Source organism: Dendrobates tinctorius, unplaced genomic scaffold (assembly GCF_039654945.1).
Source record: "Dendrobates tinctorius isolate UK_male_01 unplaced genomic scaffold, ASM3965494v1 ptg000081l, whole genome shotgun sequence".
In the NCBI taxonomy this organism is placed as follows: domain Eukaryota; kingdom Metazoa; phylum Chordata; class Amphibia; order Anura; family Dendrobatidae; genus Dendrobates; species Dendrobates tinctorius.
In genome coordinates, this window is record NW_027361749.1 from 3,058,955 (window position 1) to 3,076,459 (window position 17,505).

General features: G+C 41.9%; 1 protein-coding gene across 1 annotated transcript in view; it reads right to left on the reverse strand.

Moving 5' to 3' along the window:
* LOC141096860 (cadherin-2A) overlaps positions 1 to 17,505 on the reverse strand; it is a 369,191-nt gene that overhangs the window by 324,114 nt on the left and 27,572 nt on the right. The window contains exon 2 of the mRNA XM_073583706.1: positions 357 to 468. Coding sequence (XP_073439807.1) covers positions 357 to 468 — 112 coding nt within the window. The remainder of the gene's footprint in view (positions 1 to 356; positions 469 to 17,505) is intronic.

Here is a 17,505-nt window from a genome sequence, read left to right on the forward strand (position 1 = left end):
AGGGGCTGGGTTGCACATTGGCACCACTCAAGCCGTATTTATTCGAATATACATGGATGAAGCAGTGATCTACAGCCCTCCATCTGGTGAAAAGACCTAGTTATCCCCCATCTTGCCTTCTGTAGGAAGACCTAATGCTAATGAAGAAATGAATGCTTATATAAAGTGCAATTAATTAACAGTTAGAGATGTAACTAGCTTTCATGTTATATGTAATGTGCTAATAATTTGCTCACACCTAGGTATAACCACTGACTACATAGTTGTAGGTGTTTGTAACATTTCATCAAAGACAAATCAGTAATGTAACGAGACATAGAACTAGAAGAAAAAAGAATTCTTCTTGGTGACCTTACCATTTAGGAGCGGCTGCCCTTCACGTACGCTTCTGTACACACTTGCGTGATAAACATCCTCAAGAAATCCTGTCTTGCAAAATCTGGATCCCCCGAGTGCTCCCGCTGGTCCCTGAAATGTAACAGAATACGTCTGTTATACACACTCGCACCATTATCGTTCGACATAAAACCTTTTTTTTTCGCTCCGGCTCCGTCTAAACGACTCGTTTACGTTTTAAAAGGTCTACAATTAGAAAGGTAGGGGCAAAGGGTTAAACTTTTTGATAACTGAAATGGAAGAAACAAATCCCACTTGTCTGCTCAGATCTAAACTCTAAACAATCTCGCTTCTTTTAACAATTGAACTTAGCGGTTGTTGAGCCTTAAGTGGAATCATAAGGGAGAGCAAAAACATCCTTCCGGAGGAGAGATCGCTAGCACAAAACCATTTCACCGCGACAAAACTTATTTTCAGACAATGATGCTGAAAATGTCAAACCTGAGCCAGAGAATCGGGACAAGCATCCTAAAGAAACGTTCTAGAAAAAAAGGTAATGAACTAGGGACGGAAGGAAAAGTGATAATTGTCTGAAACCTGTTACGGCGGCCAATATCATCTGGAGGTTGGTCGTAGACGACGTCTAACATTTGACCACTTTAGCTCATTTCGATTGAATTTCGAGGCAAAATGGCATTTAACTCTTCTGAGGGCATCGCCAACAATGTTTCTCCCGCACGGGGAAAAAAAAAAAGAGTAATTTGGGTGCTTTTGTGTTGTTAATAATCAGAAATCTTTTGCCTTTGTCACTCACACCTTTCAAAAGCGCGAATACACAAGAAAACATCAGAAAGAAGATTGGCCTTGGAATAGGGGTTTTGACAACAGCTAAGAAAGCAAAAAGCTTTTAATGGTTATTTTGTCATTGGATAAACAATAAAGCAGAAAAAGGTTACGTGTGGCACCAAAAGAGCTTAAAATCTATAGAAAACCTAGCTGCAGGCTTAGTCAATAAAAATGTAATTCAGTAGATGACACCCATACAGCACGAAAGCGGCAATTTACTCCAGAAGATGTGATGTATAGAAAAAAATAAATCAGTATGTCCTTGCTTATCGAGGAACAAAATGCTGAATATTTAAAGAATCCCGGGCAATTTGTCAGGGAGATGAGACCGAGAAGGGACGGCTTCACTTCTGGAGAAGACCAAAGGGTCCTGCCTGCTTTTTCTCACTGGAGGAATGTCAGTGATGGCCTGAAACTTTCCAGGGACCGTCCAGGCAGGAAGCTCGCATGGATAACTCTGTTTTGACAGTGACTATAATCACTGCACACTGTCAGCTAATTTCCACCATGACAAGCAAAGAACTGGAATCTGTCCAATGACCCCAAAGAAAAACTTCCTATGAGTTTCCTGTATATGTGATCAGCTTTTTTATTAAGTAGATGTCACCAGCCTGACTATTTCGATTAACTACTCATTATTTGTTTTTGTTTTTTTTTTTTGCTTTAATCTTTGCACCGGAATTATATGAATTCCTTTGAATTGGAATTTCACAAACCGTATAACACATAAATAAATAATAGTGAATGGGACAAAATGGGGATGTGGTAAGTTACCATGCTAACTGCTGTCTGATTATATAAACTATAGGCCACGTTCACACGTTCAGTATTTGGTCAGTATTTTACATCGGTATCTGTAAGCTAAAATCAGGAGTGGAACAATCAGAGGAAAATTATAATAGAAACTTGTCACCACTTCTGTATTTATCACCCACTCCTGGTTTTGGCTTACAGATACTGATGTAAAATACTGCCCAAATACTGAACATGTGAACGTGGTCATACAGTGATACATGACTACAAGTCATACTGTAAGAAGTTGTGGGTTCTAATGAGATAATGTTGGTCTAAAATATATTGGTCAAGGAAGCAACACTCACTTTACCAACCTCATGCCAATCTCATGCCGAGTCTTCATGCACCCGGAAACTCTTTTAATGGGCCCAAGTATAGCTAAGATCAAAAGCTTTAGGGTGTGTGCACACATAAGCGTTTTTTGCACGTTTTTTAAGCGTTTTTACTGGCAAAAACGCTTACAAAACGCTTACAAGAAGCATCCCATTCATTTTAATGAATTCTGCACTTTTTGTGCCTATTGATTCGTTTTTTCCATGAAAAAAACGCATTGCGGTTAAAAATGCAGCATGCTCATTAGTTTTGCAGAAAAATCCGCATTTATAACTATTTTCTATGAGACTGGGGACGCTCCGGAAAAAAACGCTTAAAAAACGCACAAAAATCGCACAGAAAGCGTGCGTTTTCTGGGAAGGAGTCCGGTTTTCTGTCAGGAATTTTCTGCATACGTGGGGAATCTGTCACCCTTTTTTTGCCCTATTAGCTGCCGGCATAGTCATCGGGGGCTTATCTACAGCATTCTGTAGTGCTGTAGATAAGCCTCCGATGTAACCTGAAAGAGAAGAAAAACACGTTATGTTATACTCACCGAGGTGGGCGGTCCGATCCGATGGGTGTTGCGGTCCGGTCCGGCGCAGGTGCATAGCTCTGCACTGTTGAGGGCAGAGCATAATACTGCAGTGCGCAGGCGCCGGACCTCTCCTGACGATTGCTGTAGATAAGCCCCGATGTCTATGCCGGTAGCTGAAAGGCCAAAAAAAGGTCACAGATTCCCTTTAAAGGGAATTTGTCACATTTTTGCTACCTAACTTGAGAGCAGCATAATATAGAGACTGACCCATATCCCAGAGATGTGTCAATGACAGGGCTGCTTGCTGCAGTTTTAGTAAAATTATTGTTTTATCAGCAGGTGATTATAACTATAGGACTAGTTAACCTGCTGCCTATATTCATGAGCTCTGTATAACCCCGACCTCACCACTGATTGTGTTTTTTTCACAATTTCGACGCACTTGGAATTTTTTCTTATGCTTTCTAGCGCACCATATGATAAAATGGATGATGTCATTAAAAAGAAAAACTTGCTCTGAAAAAAGAAAGTCCTCATATAGCTATGTCAATTGAAAAATAAAAAAGTTATTGGTTCTCAGAAGAAGGGGAAGAAAAACTAAAGCGAAAAAAATGGAAAACTGTACGTCGGGAAGGGGGTTACCTACGGTAGAAATGATAAACGCCAATGAGAAACAATGTTATGAATCTTGCTTAGATGAAAATGAAGACATTTTAATAATATTCCACAAGACATCACTAGTTACTGACTTACTACTCCGTAAGCAGTTTTTTTTTTATAACTTCCTGGAAGGGCACCATTACTCTCGAAATGGCCAGAGATGACTGTGACCACCCTTGCAGAGAGCGGCACAACGTCCTTATTATTTCAGGTCAATATTTATATACCAAAGCTCTGGGTTTTACATCAGATGACATATTTTTTATCAGTAGGTTTACACAGATTGTAACATATGGCAGAGAAAAAGTGAGATGAGAACCAAAATCAATGATGTATGAAACACGAACAAATAAAACTTAACAAACGGAAAATAAGCAATAAATAGAGAAAAATGTGTAAGGCGCACGCGCAATAAATCCACTGGTGACCTGAATGCACCAACAATGCACCGGGTCGGTGCACTCGGTAGAGGCCTTCAGGTCTCTACATTGGGACGGATGTGAATCGGTGCAGATTCCCTGCATCTTGCTGGAGAAAATGAACAAGTATGTTCGAATTAAGGATCCATTTCCTTACTTGCCACAAATACATGAACAGTGCTAAGACCCACAAAATAACACATGGCCATGTGCTCTATTATGGTCCCTGTTTATAATTGTGGGACCCTATTTTGCTGAGGCCTGTACAATACATGATCGTCTGATTCACTCATATAGACTTAATGAAATTAACTAGTGTTTTATTATTTAGATTAAATTGTTTTTCTTACAACTATATAACCCCTAAAAGTGGTTGCCCCCTTCTTTGATAAAGATGATCTATCAGAAGAATAGTCCACGACTATTAGTTTGGTGGAATCTAACATCACGATCAGTTGCCATTATGTCCAGCGGCCAGATGTAAATGTTGCACACTTGTAGAGCCGTGTGGCTCCTTACACTGTTTCGTGGTTGCTCCTGAGTAATGAAATGTACTCACTTCCATAGTCATTAAACAGAGTATGGAGCAGTGCCGCCACCAGAGCGGGTAAAGGCTGGTCGTTGGAGATGCCAAGTGTCGGATCCTCACCGGTCTAATACTGATGATTAGTGATGAGCGAGTATACTCGTTGCTCGGATTTTTCCGAGCATGCTCGGAGAATGTCCAAGTATTTTAGCGTGCAAGGAGATTTAGTGTTTGTCAACACAGCTGCATGATTTGCAGCTGCTAGACAGCCTGAATACATGTGTGGAATTCCTAACAAACAGGCAACCCCCACATGTATTCAGGCTGTCTAGCACCCGCAAATCATGCAGCTGCGTTGACAAACACTAAATCTTCAAGCACGCCAAAATACTTGGAGATTACCCAAGCATGCTCGGGAAATCGAGAGCAACGAGTATACTCGCTCATCACTACTGATGACCTATCCTAAGGGAAGGTGAGGACGACATTTTTTTTCACATCCAAGAAAATTGGTCCGATTATGTGAACCACACACTGATTAGACTTTATTCAGAGTGTGATCAGAGTTTGATCAAAGTGTGATCTGAGAAGTTTCCCCACCTTCTCTTTAAAGTCAGTTGGTGAAAATGTCATCCAAATGCGGTCCACTTTCTTCCAAGGACAAATAGAGTTGAATGAATGAGTGACCAATACAATTCTCGGAAGCAAATCAAATTCTTGGACATGAACACAGCCCTATAGATTAACGGAGCCGAGCGTTATCCATCAAAACGACGAAGAGCACTCATTCAAGTGATACCGTCATTTACAAGAACCCTAAGGAAAAGTCATCAATGTCAAAGCAGTAGACCACCCCTTGAAGCTAAAATTAATGAGATATGTTGATTTTTTAATTTAGTGATGTTCCTACAAAAAAAAAACAAAGTTAATTCAGCCAATCTGACCATACAGCCTGTGCATCAATTAAAACAGCATAATGCCTGAAGACCAGTTTTTTAAAGGTGGGGTATCATCCGGTTTCCATTGTCAGACTACAAGAATGCAGTTCTATCAATTCTCTGGCTTCTCTCATCCATTCTCCTTCCTATTGAATCCTTCAAGACAGCTGAAGCTTGTTCATAAAAAAAAAAAGACAAGCCCAACCTAAAAGTCATGGTTACAGCAGAACTGCAGAAACTGAGAAGGAAAGACCTGGCAGAGCAATGGTAGATATTGCAATGTCTGTAGGAATCAGTGGAGCTTCCGGTCACAAAATTAAGCCCTTGAAAGCGCATGTTGGGTAAAAGAAAGGAAATCAGTTATTTGTCACTTTGATGGAAGGGAAACAAATGAGTAATGGCTGGGGATCCATTTTAATCCCAGCCTAACCCAGTTACATTATTTTTTAGTTGATGTCTTTAATAGGGAAAGTGACTCTAGCTAATACATGACATACTCCCATGGTCTTCACTGTGCATTAGGATCACCACAGAAACCACTATTATACCTATCCTGTAAACCAATGCCTCAGGCCACTATTAGCAGAGCGAACATCGAACATGGATGCTTCTAAGCCTTGTGTATGCCTTCATTTAGTACAAAGCAACATAATAGAGAGCACTCATGAGCCTCGAGCAACGACTCTTCTCTCTACAACACAAATCACTTTACTACCGTTACTCGGAGCCAACAACTTCATAATAGGGTTATTAATACAGTTTCTTCCCTTCCTATAAACCATGGAATTTGGCTATAGCATCAAAATAATACATTTCTCTCAACATTGGAAAGCAGGAGACATATGTCTTGTTAATAGACACTCATGTCTTCACAACACGGAAAGAAGACTCTTTATAGAACGTGCTTGTAGAAAAAATACATTGGTTAGTGCCCCTCATCTAACAGGTTAAAGTACAAAAAAAAGCCCAAGAATTACTTAGTAGGAGCAAGCTGAGCCTCATGCAGACTGGCTTTGCCTTCTCTCTGCCAAAGTGGATTTGAGAAGCTCTAGTGGTCAGCTTCCCCACTGGGAAGGCATCAAAGACCTGGGATCATGGTGATTAAATTCCACCTGAGAAGAATTTGAGGCCCTACTACAGAAAGCAAAAACTGACAATAAGACCAAAGGCTGCGAGGTTTCCAAGCCTAGACAGAAGCTGGCCGGCCCCAATGACGATATTAAATTAATACGAAAGCAATTTTCACGAACAATAAGAAAAGCCTGGAGAAGCGCAGGCAAGGCAGATCAAGATGATTAAAAAAATACATTCCCCAATAAGTAAATACTTCTAAAAAGTAATTACTTTTATATTACATCTTGTCAGAAACATCTACAGCGGTTTTATTTCTCTGATCGTAAGATCTTCGCCACCAGGTTATATTATGCACAGGATGCTTATGTGAGGCTCTGCGGATAAGAGGGAACATATATTTTAGGACCTAATCTACAGCTGTAGGACATATAATGTGTGGCAGGCACTTCCATTTAGATAGAAGAAAATTCAACAGAATGTCATCATGGATATAAAAGCATTTTTTATTTTATATTAAAAAAAACTATTAAAAAGATTTTTTTGTTGGAACGGTATTGGGAAAATACCAAGGATACCAACCATAACACATGGCAAACACAATGCATTTCGCCTAATATAACCTTCACCAGGTGTCTTCTTTTCCGTTTCCAGTTTCCCAGTGACTTTAGGACATATACTGAGCAATGTAACAAATTCCAAGACTCATGTTATTGCTGACTTTAGGTGTAACAGGTAAAAAAATTAGTTAATGAAACTATTAAGATTTAGGGGGCTTCACATTGCATTTTACAGTGTCCTTCTGAGATATGCATAATAATGATTTTCCTAAATAAGGCTTTAATATATTCTACTGCAGCATAGTGGCTGCCTTGGTTAAAAAAGAAATGAATACCAAGTGGTAAACTTTTTATGGAAACATGTGCAGGAAACATAGAGCAGGAAAAAATTTACTGGCATATACTGAAATACCTCAATAGAGGCCAAGAGGTCCCCTTTTTGGCCTCTAAGGCCGGGGTCACACTTTTGAGTGTGATGCCAGAAACTTGCGCGAGTCTCTCACATCTATACCCGGCACTGCCGCCATCATTTGGACCGGAGTCTTCGGCTGCATAGAAATACATGCAGCCGCACACTCCGGTCCCGAGTGCCGTCGGCAGTGCCGGCTACTGATGCGAGAGACTCGGCAAGTTTCTGGCATAACACTCGCAAGTGTGACCCCGGCCTAATAGGTGGATATGAGCCTATAGATATATATGACTGGGGGCTGGGTCAAATGTTTCTATTGGACTGGGAACAGCTACATAACACATACAGACAGTGCGTTGTGAAATCATGATCACTTGAACCCAATGTTTTGTAATAGACTTATCTTCAGAATTGTTATGTGTCAAAATACTGGCTGGACAGATAGATTTCCGTTTTTCTAGTCTCTGTGTCACCTACCAAGAAACACAGGGAAACCGGCAAATATTTGCCATAGACATAAGATGGCCAACGGATATCCTCCTCCAACATTATGTGTCTTTGGCCAGATTTAGGTTGAGTTGTCCCCAGCGTAAGAAAGACCACTTGTATGGACCAATACAAAATGGCATTTAAGATTTGAGGACAATGGTAGGATAAAAGAAATGTTTCAAGGGTTTTTTTTCTTTCTCTTTTTTTTTGGATGCTTTTTTAAATAACTATAAAGAGGAAAGTGCCTTAGTGACTCATTACAGGAAATAAAGAAAATGCCCCAATCCTTTTTCAGGAATATATAAGAAAACATGTGAAAGGGAAAAGACCACTCTGACACTAACGGCTGCCAAGACCATTTCAGCTTCTATAGAACGTTTCATATGCATTTCTTCATGTGTGAATGTGTAACCGTGCGTAACTTCTCCACAAAGGAACCTTATCCATACTGGCTGACCAGCGGTAACAAGGAAGGGGGTTGTCAGGCATCCGGCCTTCATTTTCACAGTAGGACATGCATAACTAGTAACAGTTGGGGGTTGTAGTTGTTGTGGGGAGGGCAATTTAGCTTGCAAAATCTTTTGAAAATAAAAAGTTTTCCAATTTTGACTGGGCGTTTACACTGAATGTGAACAGTGACACTATTCTTCTCAGAGAACATCGTATTCTTTAGGAAATTTTCTCTAAAAAAAAAAACATAACTAGGATCAACTATTTGTTGTGTAACAGACACATTTCTGGCTCATATATATATGGTAGGCAATTTTTGGTGTGTAGCCATTTATTTTCTTTATTCTTTTTTTTTTCTCAACAGAATTTGCAAATGACTAACCAATACCATTGTGAATTCACACAATGGTCACAAAACAAAGGCTCATGGGCATAAATAAAAATCTCACTCAATTCCAATTCACTAGCTCTGCTTCCAGTTTTCGGAAAACAAAAGACATCACTATGTCCTCAAACAATCTCTCGTTAAGACTCCAAAGAAGGCAAAAGAAAACTTTTAAAAGATAAGACAGAGTCCGGAAAGAATTTCCCATTTCCTGGCTGAGATTCTTAGAAAACGAGAGGAAATTAAGGTAAACAAGTGCAATAAGACAGACTTTATATGAAGGTTACAAAACAACAAAGCAAATTTAATAAACACAAATAAAGGGAAAATAGATTTGACATTTACCCATACAGTCAGAGGCTAAAAGGAAATTGACAGCTACCAGGACTGCCAAAGAAGGGACAACAATACAAATTGTGTCTATTCATACAAACAAATACCGTAGTTTTCAAAAAAATGTCTTTTCGATTTTCTTCAGATAATGAATATTAAGTGTCCTGGTTCTTCTGTACTTCAAGAAGGGTCAACATCAACAATAAAAAGAATAGACTACAAAAGAAGGTCTTTAAGTGGAAGAATTATTTTCTTCAAGAAGTTGTATCTGCAACACTTATTATAACGCAAGGACATTATTCTCCAAAGCTCCAAATAAATTTCAAACAAGCACGGCATCACTGTTGTTCCAAAGGAAGGGTGAACAATATAATAGTGTGAGTAGAAGCAAGAACTACAGAAACCAATACAACCACCTATGGGTAAGCTTTTACCGTCCGGCGGTTGTTCGGTTGCCAAAGCAAACAATGTACCGGTATATATATGTGTGTATATATATATATATATATATATATATATATATATATTATATCGCTCATTCTACATAGGTTGCCATGGCTCTTGGCAGCGCGAGTCCTGTTTACACCAGCAGACCAAAGAAAACGATGCACATTTGTGCTAGATTTCTCAGTGCACATGAGCTGCCATGGTTCTCACCCGTGTGTTTACACAGGACCAGGGCCGGACTGGCCATCTGGCAATTCTGGCAAATGCCAGAAGGGCCTGTCTGGTCGTGGGTTGTCTTGTCTGCTACATTGTTAACAGAATTGGTGTTCTCAAGATGCCCATACTGTTAAGAGTTGTGACATAGCACAAAGTCACTGACTCCATCACTTACCCCAGCAGGCCATGGGTATCATTAGAAATATTGGTCATGCAGAAAATCTTCCTTTCCTCCATCCATGGTAATATTAGTAATATATCCCATCTGGTGCTTGGGGACGGGAACAACATAGAATCATAGAATCGTAGAGTTGGAAGGGACCTCCTGGGCCATCTGGTCCAACCCCCTGCTCAAAGCAGGATTCGCTAAATCATCCCAGTCAGATGTCTGTCCAGCCTTTGTTTGAAGACTTCCATTGAAGGAGAACTCACCACTTCTCGTGGCAGCCTGTTCCACTCATTGATCACTCTAACTGTCAAAAAGTTTTTTCTAATATCTAATCTGTGTCTCCTCCCATTCAGTTTCATCCCTTTGCTTCTAGTCTTTCCTTGTGCAAATGAGAATAAAGTTGATCCTTCTACAATGTGACAGCCCTTTAGATATTTGTAGACAGCTAGACATGGGCCTGTGTGATTTCAAATGCCAGGGCTGAAATTCAGCCCCAGTCCCTGCACAGGACGATGCACCGCCGAGAACGATGATCTTTTACAAAGCACTTTTCATTTCACCTGAAGAACAAGCCTTTTGCTCATTCATTGGGTGATTGTCAGGCTGTTTACACGGCACAATTATTTTGCAGTGTAAGTGACACTTACGGACTGAGATCGGAACACAGTGAATGGACTGGCCAATGGCTCCCCCGACCCAAGCATGACAAATGCATAGAAATACATGAAGCTATCACAATCGGGTCAGAAAAGCCACCGGCAGTCCGTGCACTGCGTAGCGATATCAGCCCAATTTACACAGCCGCCTAACTGAGCCCTTATGACAAGTGTGCACTGACTGGGCAAACTCGGTTCCACATGTCAAAGCCACAGAAATTGCCCATTGTAAATTTAAATATCGATATAACGTGGACAAAAAACAGTGAAAACACTAGTTTTTCCAACATTCCTGTCCAAAATCTTTCTTAAGCTCAGACTGTATTCTCTAAATTTGGAATCAGATCAAAATGATGTGTCCAGACTCCACCCTATTCAAAACAGCCCAGTACCTCCCAAGAATGTAAAGTATTACTACGCTTCATTAACACAGTACTGACATGTACAAAAGATGAAAAACTGGGCAACCAAAATCAAACAAGATAAAGTATATAAATCAAAGGGACGATGAAGGGAAGCAAAAACAAAACAGTATTTGTAGTCTCTTGAAGGCCGTCATGTATCCACAAAGCTGAACTTTATCAATGTTCAGGATGGATCACCAGTAGTGATGAGCGAGTATACTCGTTGCTTGGGTGGTCTCTGAATATTTTGGCGTGCTTGGAGATTTAGTTTTCGTCGCCTCAGCTGCATGATTTGCGACTTGCAGACAGGCTTGATTTCATGTGTGGAATGCCTGTTTGTTAGGAAATCCCCACATGTAATCAGCCTGTCTACAAGTCACAAATCATGCAGATGAGAAGAGGAAAACTAAATCTCCGAGCAGTTCTTGCTGTGTATGGAGTTGCATTGTTCCATAGCTGGAAACAGCTGAGCGATGAGGGCACCGAGTGTTTCCGCCCATCCATCTTATATTGATGGCCTAAACTTAGTGTACCGTTATACATAACCATGTCCCAGCGATCCCACCAACGATCCGACGTGGATGGGATCGCTGGGACATTGTTAGCTGATCGCTGGTGAGCTGTCACATAGACAGCCCCTCCAGCGATCAGGACCAGCGAGCACGCTGGTTACCAATGTAAACATCGGGTTTCTAAGGGCCGCGGGGCCCTTAGAAACCTAATGTTTACTGTTATGATGAGTCACCGAAGGAAGAAAAAACAAAATACCAGCTAAGTCCAGAAAAACCAGAGAGGTTGGCAGGTATCGGATTGCAGACCCCTGAACCTATCCACAACAACTAGCAGTAGCCGTGGGGGGTTCCTACGGTGCCCTAGACCCCTCGATCACAGCCGGAGAGCTACATAGCCTAAAGACAGAAAGAGGAAAAACTAAACTGCCCCAGAGCAGACCCCAAAGCAATAGGCAGCCCCCAACATATAATGACGGTGAAGCAAGATGAAAACACTAACACAGATAGAAAGATAGGTTGAGCAAATGATGGGGCCCAAGCTAACTACATAGGACAGGATAGGAAAGCTGCTGTCTGCCATCCGCAAAAACCCTATCAAAATGAGCCAACCGACTGATAGGAAAAACAGGCCCTGAAGTCGCTAGGCTTCAAAAGACTATATCAGCACTCAGGTATATTCTGAAGACAGAGCAAAAGATCAACAGATCAGAGACAAAAATGGAATTCAGTTCACCCCCGGCCGGGGATGGCAGAACTCCCAAAAAACAAGGCAAGACAAAAACAAAACTGAAGAGTACAAAGCAGAGCAGAAAAACTTAGCTTTGAGATGCAGGAATCAGACTGGTCTCCAAGAATCTAGCAGGAAAATCACCAGCCAGGAAGAAGGGCGTCGGCAGCCTTATATCCAGTCCTCAATTCCACCCTCCCAGTTATCATCTAGCTGCCCAGGTGTTTGGTAATCAGTCTCACTACCTTCCTTCACCAGAGGAGGGAGTTCATCAGACCTCAATGGTGAAGGGAAAAATGAACTCACAACAGTTTACCCTAGATACCAGCGTGCACTGCAGGCAGGGCGGGAGGTGGAGGCAGAGCGGCGCAGACAGACCGGCGTAGCTCTGCTATCTGCTACTCTGGTTTGACAGACTGGAGTAGCAGATAGCAGAGCTACTCCGGTCTGTGCACCGCTCTGCCTCCACCTCCCACCCTGCCTGCAGTGCACGCTGGTATCTAGGGTAAACATCGGGATTTTAAGGGACCCGCGGCCCTTAGAAACCCGATGTTTACGTTGGTAACCAGCGTGCAGCGTCGCTCATTGCTGGCTCCCGCTGCCACACGCAGTGATGCGTGTTGGCCAGCGGGAGACCAGCAATGAAAAAACGGGCCAGGACGATCCAGCACGATCAGCGATACCCCGCGGGGGGGGGGGGGGGGCGATAACTGCTGGATGTCACACACACAGCGATCTCGCTGGAAAGATCGCTGATGTGTCACAAAATCAGCGATCTCGCCAGCGAGATCGCTGTGTGTAACGGGCCCTTTAGTTATGGTGTCATCGACACCATAAGCATAAACACTCCCTTTGGGCAAAATTCTCAAATTCACCTTTGACAACAGTTAACCCCCCAAAGAAGCCACCACTGTTAGCTATTTTTTTCCCGAAGATATATTTCATATTAACACCATCACATCAGGGATTGCTTTCTTTACCCCCCTTCGGGGTAAAAGTGACTTTTTGATTCCTCTTTTATTCTCTACCGTTTGGAAGGAATGGTGTCATATAACCCCAATTTCTCAATTGTTTTTCAGGTTGCTTTTGGCATTTAGCATATGGGATAAATAACGTGATAGCGGAAATAAGAAAGTCTGGATACAGAAACATCTACATGTACAGAAGTGTCCAATAATCTCCACTGGAAACAGCTCTTACATTCTGCCCCAGTTGAGTCCAACATCGAGTGTGACCACACATAAATCAATATACGGTAACCATTTTTCTTGTTTTTTCTCTTTTCTTTTATACTTGAAACTTTATGAATAGATGATAGCATAGTAAGTCTCTGCAAGACATCTGGGAGAAGTGTACCGAAATCACCGCAACGACAGCATCTTTACATTAGTGGGCAGGAACATACAGAGTTAGAAGTGCACTTTGTAGAATGGATGGAAGCAGCACTGTGGAGATAAGTGGACTAAGCACTACGACCATGACTTACAAGTCTTTGTAGTAGTTTTAAAAGTTTAGAAAAAATAAAGACCAGAAAAATGATTTTGACGTAATTTTTTGTCCTCCTTTCTAACTTTCTAAGAAAGTCACCTACAAGTCACTATGGGATTACATTTCTTCACTAGAAAATGGCAGCAACTTTCATAAATTACATATAAAGGTCCAGGGTTTACAAAAAAATAACTATAATCAACATGATTGACTCCTGCAAAAAGCAGACATCTTCTCGCCATCTGTCTTTACCAGCCGATCAAATAACAGTCATGAGAACAAACTTCAGCCAATGAACCACATTGTTAGACAAATACATCTATACGACTCTTTTAACAATAAATATGTAATTTCATTATGATAATAAAGGAAATGGCGGGGTGAAATAACAAAAGCGGCATCTTTTTTCTAAAGAAATTTTTTCACTTTTGCTCTGCTAATAATGATACCATTCTCTATAATAAGGCCCTAGTAGCCCTTATTCACACATCAGAGAGAAACAAAGAAAAGAGTGTCACTCAGAGTTTCATAAAATAGTCCTTAATTCCATGTTGCGGGACATAAAATGGTATGCAGGGGGGAAGCAGACAGCGTGGAGTATGACGGCTGTTTTGCATTTCACCAAACATACCTGAACCCGTAGAAGCATTGGTGAAACGCAAAATGTCCATCATCTTCCACGTTGTCTGCACCCTCCCTGCATACCAATTTATGTCCTGGGTTATGGAGTAAAGAACTATTTTATGGAGCATTGAGTGCAGCTCTTTTCTTTGTTTCTCTTCGATGTATGAATAAGGTGAGCGTTGAGTGTCGCTGTTTTCTATGTTTCTCTCTGATGTGTGAATAAGGTGAGTGGTGAGTGCCGCTCTTTTCTTTCGCTCTGATGTGGGAATAAGTTGAGCGGTGAGTGGCGCTCTTTTCTTTGTTTCTCTCTGATGTGTGAATAAGGTGAGTGGTGAGTGCCCCTCTTTTCTTTGCTTCTCTCTGTTTTTACCTTTCTATAGAAGCTGAGCACCACCAATATTCAAATTAAACATACAGGTATCTACATGAGGTTTTTGTGCACACCTGTCTAGATGCTTAGAGCTGTATCATTGCTTCTTAGGGTCTGTTTCACACTTCAGTTTTTTTGTGTCAGTTAAAATCCGCCAAAATGGCGGAAAGCGGATCCGTTGCTAACTGATGTGAACAGATGCCATCAGACCGTTTTTTTGACTGATCCGATGAATGAAGAATTTGAAAAGAACCGCAGCCCGGGAAGAGAGAGAGAGAGAAAGAGAGAGAGAATTTTTTCTGTTCGCCAGAAATTATTTCAGGGTTAAATTTCTGGCTGTCTTCATTCCTCCGGGCATACGCACTATAAAATGCGGATCCTGCAGCAAAAAAAACGTTGCATGGTCCGTCCAGGCATGTTGGCGGACGCAAAAAAAAATGACGGATCCGCAAAAAAACGGATCCAACGGATGGCCATCCGTCAAGGTCCGCCGGTAATGCAAATCAATGGAGAAAAAAACGGATCCGCCAAAAAAAATGGCGGATCCGTTTTTTTTTTTGCAAAACGGCGGATTTTGACTGATGGTCAAAAACGGAAGTGTGAAACAGGCCTTAGAGAGCTACACTTATTCACACATCAGTATTTTTAATCAGTATTTCATCAGTATTTGTATGACAAAACCAGATAAGGCTTAGCGCCGAAATGCGTATCAGGGCTGGCGCCATTCCAGCAGAATAGCTTGGATTCTATTTATGCTTGGTTATGCAATTATTATCCTAAATACTGATATATTGTATCGATGCTGCCCTGCCTTCATACTGCCCTGATGGGATTATATTTATCTATATGTGATGTATTTACGAGTTGCATCTATTTCCCTGACCTCTGACAGTTTGCTTAAAGGGAACCTGTCACCCCCCCAGGGCGTTTTTAACTAAAAGAGCCACCTTCGGCAGCACTAAGGCTGCATTCTGTCAAGGTGGCTCTTCTGTTTCTGACCCCCATTAACGGCAAAATATTGACTTTTATAACTAGGTCCTCATACCTAGAATAAGACAAAGAGGTACAGTATGTCATGTCCCTCTGTTTAAGCTGCCTCCCAGCTGTCCAGCAACCCCCCTGTAGCGTCCTGCACCGCCTCCTCCTGTGTTGGATGCCGGAGGGTGCCTGTGTTGTTCTAACAGTTCTCGGACATGCGCAGTGCGCGCTGCCCGGGAACTGACATCAGGCTATGAAGCCTGCGTGTTTTGGAGTCCCCTGATCCCGCCCCGCAGTGTGTTATGAAGTATTCACACTGCGGGGCAGGGAATCTTGCACCTGCGCATTGAACAGCTTTAGCTTCGCCTTCCCCATCTCCCTCCTCCTCTTTCGTTTTCCTCCTTTGGCAGTGTTTGATGAGCTGAGTGGTTCACTGGCAGTACAGCTCAGCAAACACTGCCAAAGGAGGAAAACGAAAGAGGAGGAGGGAGATGGGGGAAGGCGAAGCTAAAGCTGTTCAATGCGCAGGTGCAAGATTCCCAGCCCCGCAGTGTGAATACCTCATAACACACTGCGGGGCGGGATCAGGGGCCTCCAATACACTCAGACTTGATAGCCTGATGTCAATTCCCGGGCAGGGCGCGCTGCGCATGCCCGAGAACTGTTGGAACAATGTAGGAGCCCTCCGGCTTCCAACACAGGAGGAGGCGGTGCCGGGACGCTACAGGGGGGTTGATGGACAGCTGGGAGGCGGCTTAAACAGAGGGACATGACATACCTCTTTGTCTTAATCCAGGTATGAGGACCTAGTTATAAAAGTCAATATTTCGCCAATAATGGGGGTAAGAAACCGAAGTTAAAAACGCCCTGGGGGGGGTGACAGGTTCCCTTTAATAATAATAGTATTTTGATCAATTTCTCACACTTGTGGGCTATTGACCATTTTCTATTTTTTGTTTGCTGTGCCATTTATCTCTTGGTTATCCCATACTTAACCTTTTAATATGTGCCCTTACATTCTTGGCCACTTCACTTTGCTTTATTTAGTATATACATTTTTGTTAAGTATACCTCATGGGGTTTTATCACTGAGTGCTCTTCATGTGAGCCAAACCCACGAGCATCCGGGCATCAATCTTTCAATTATAGTTTTTCTCTGTAAATCCCACTCCGGGTTTTGGCATACAAACATTGATGAAAAATACTGACCAAATACTGACATGTGAATAAGCCCTTATACAGGTTGTGCAGGACTGACCTACTGATGGCCTATCCACAAGACCTCATCAATATGAGCAGTTTTCAGCTGATCAGTGGGGATGCTGGGTATCAGACCCTCACCAATCTCATATTGCTTCAGTGAACTCGATGTTGCTCATTATATTAAGAGACAGGGCATCAGGGTTAAAGGTGATTGGGAGCTACATACAAGTCAAAAACAGGGAACAGAAAAAATGGGAATGGTGTCAGAATGACCATGAGGGCACATAGGTTGAAAAATGGAGCATACATTGGGGTGTATAGATATCGGTAGAGAACTCTAAAATTTCAAAGAAAAAGTTAAAACCAAAATAAAATTAAAAACAACAGCCATTGGCCGATATGGTCACATACGATAGTAAACGCCGCTATAAGAATGGAGCAAAGCTAATAGCCTCGTTTAGCCCCTTTGGGTGAACAGTATCTAGAGACCAAATCCAGCGTGTTTCACGTTGTGTGAGCTTTTGAGTGAGGTTGCCACCACGGACCCCCGGATCAATAATATCAATGCCACAAACGCGTAGCAAAGAACCATCACATCCGTGTTTGAGCTTGAAATGCCGCGGTAACGTCCTAAGTTTTGTCAC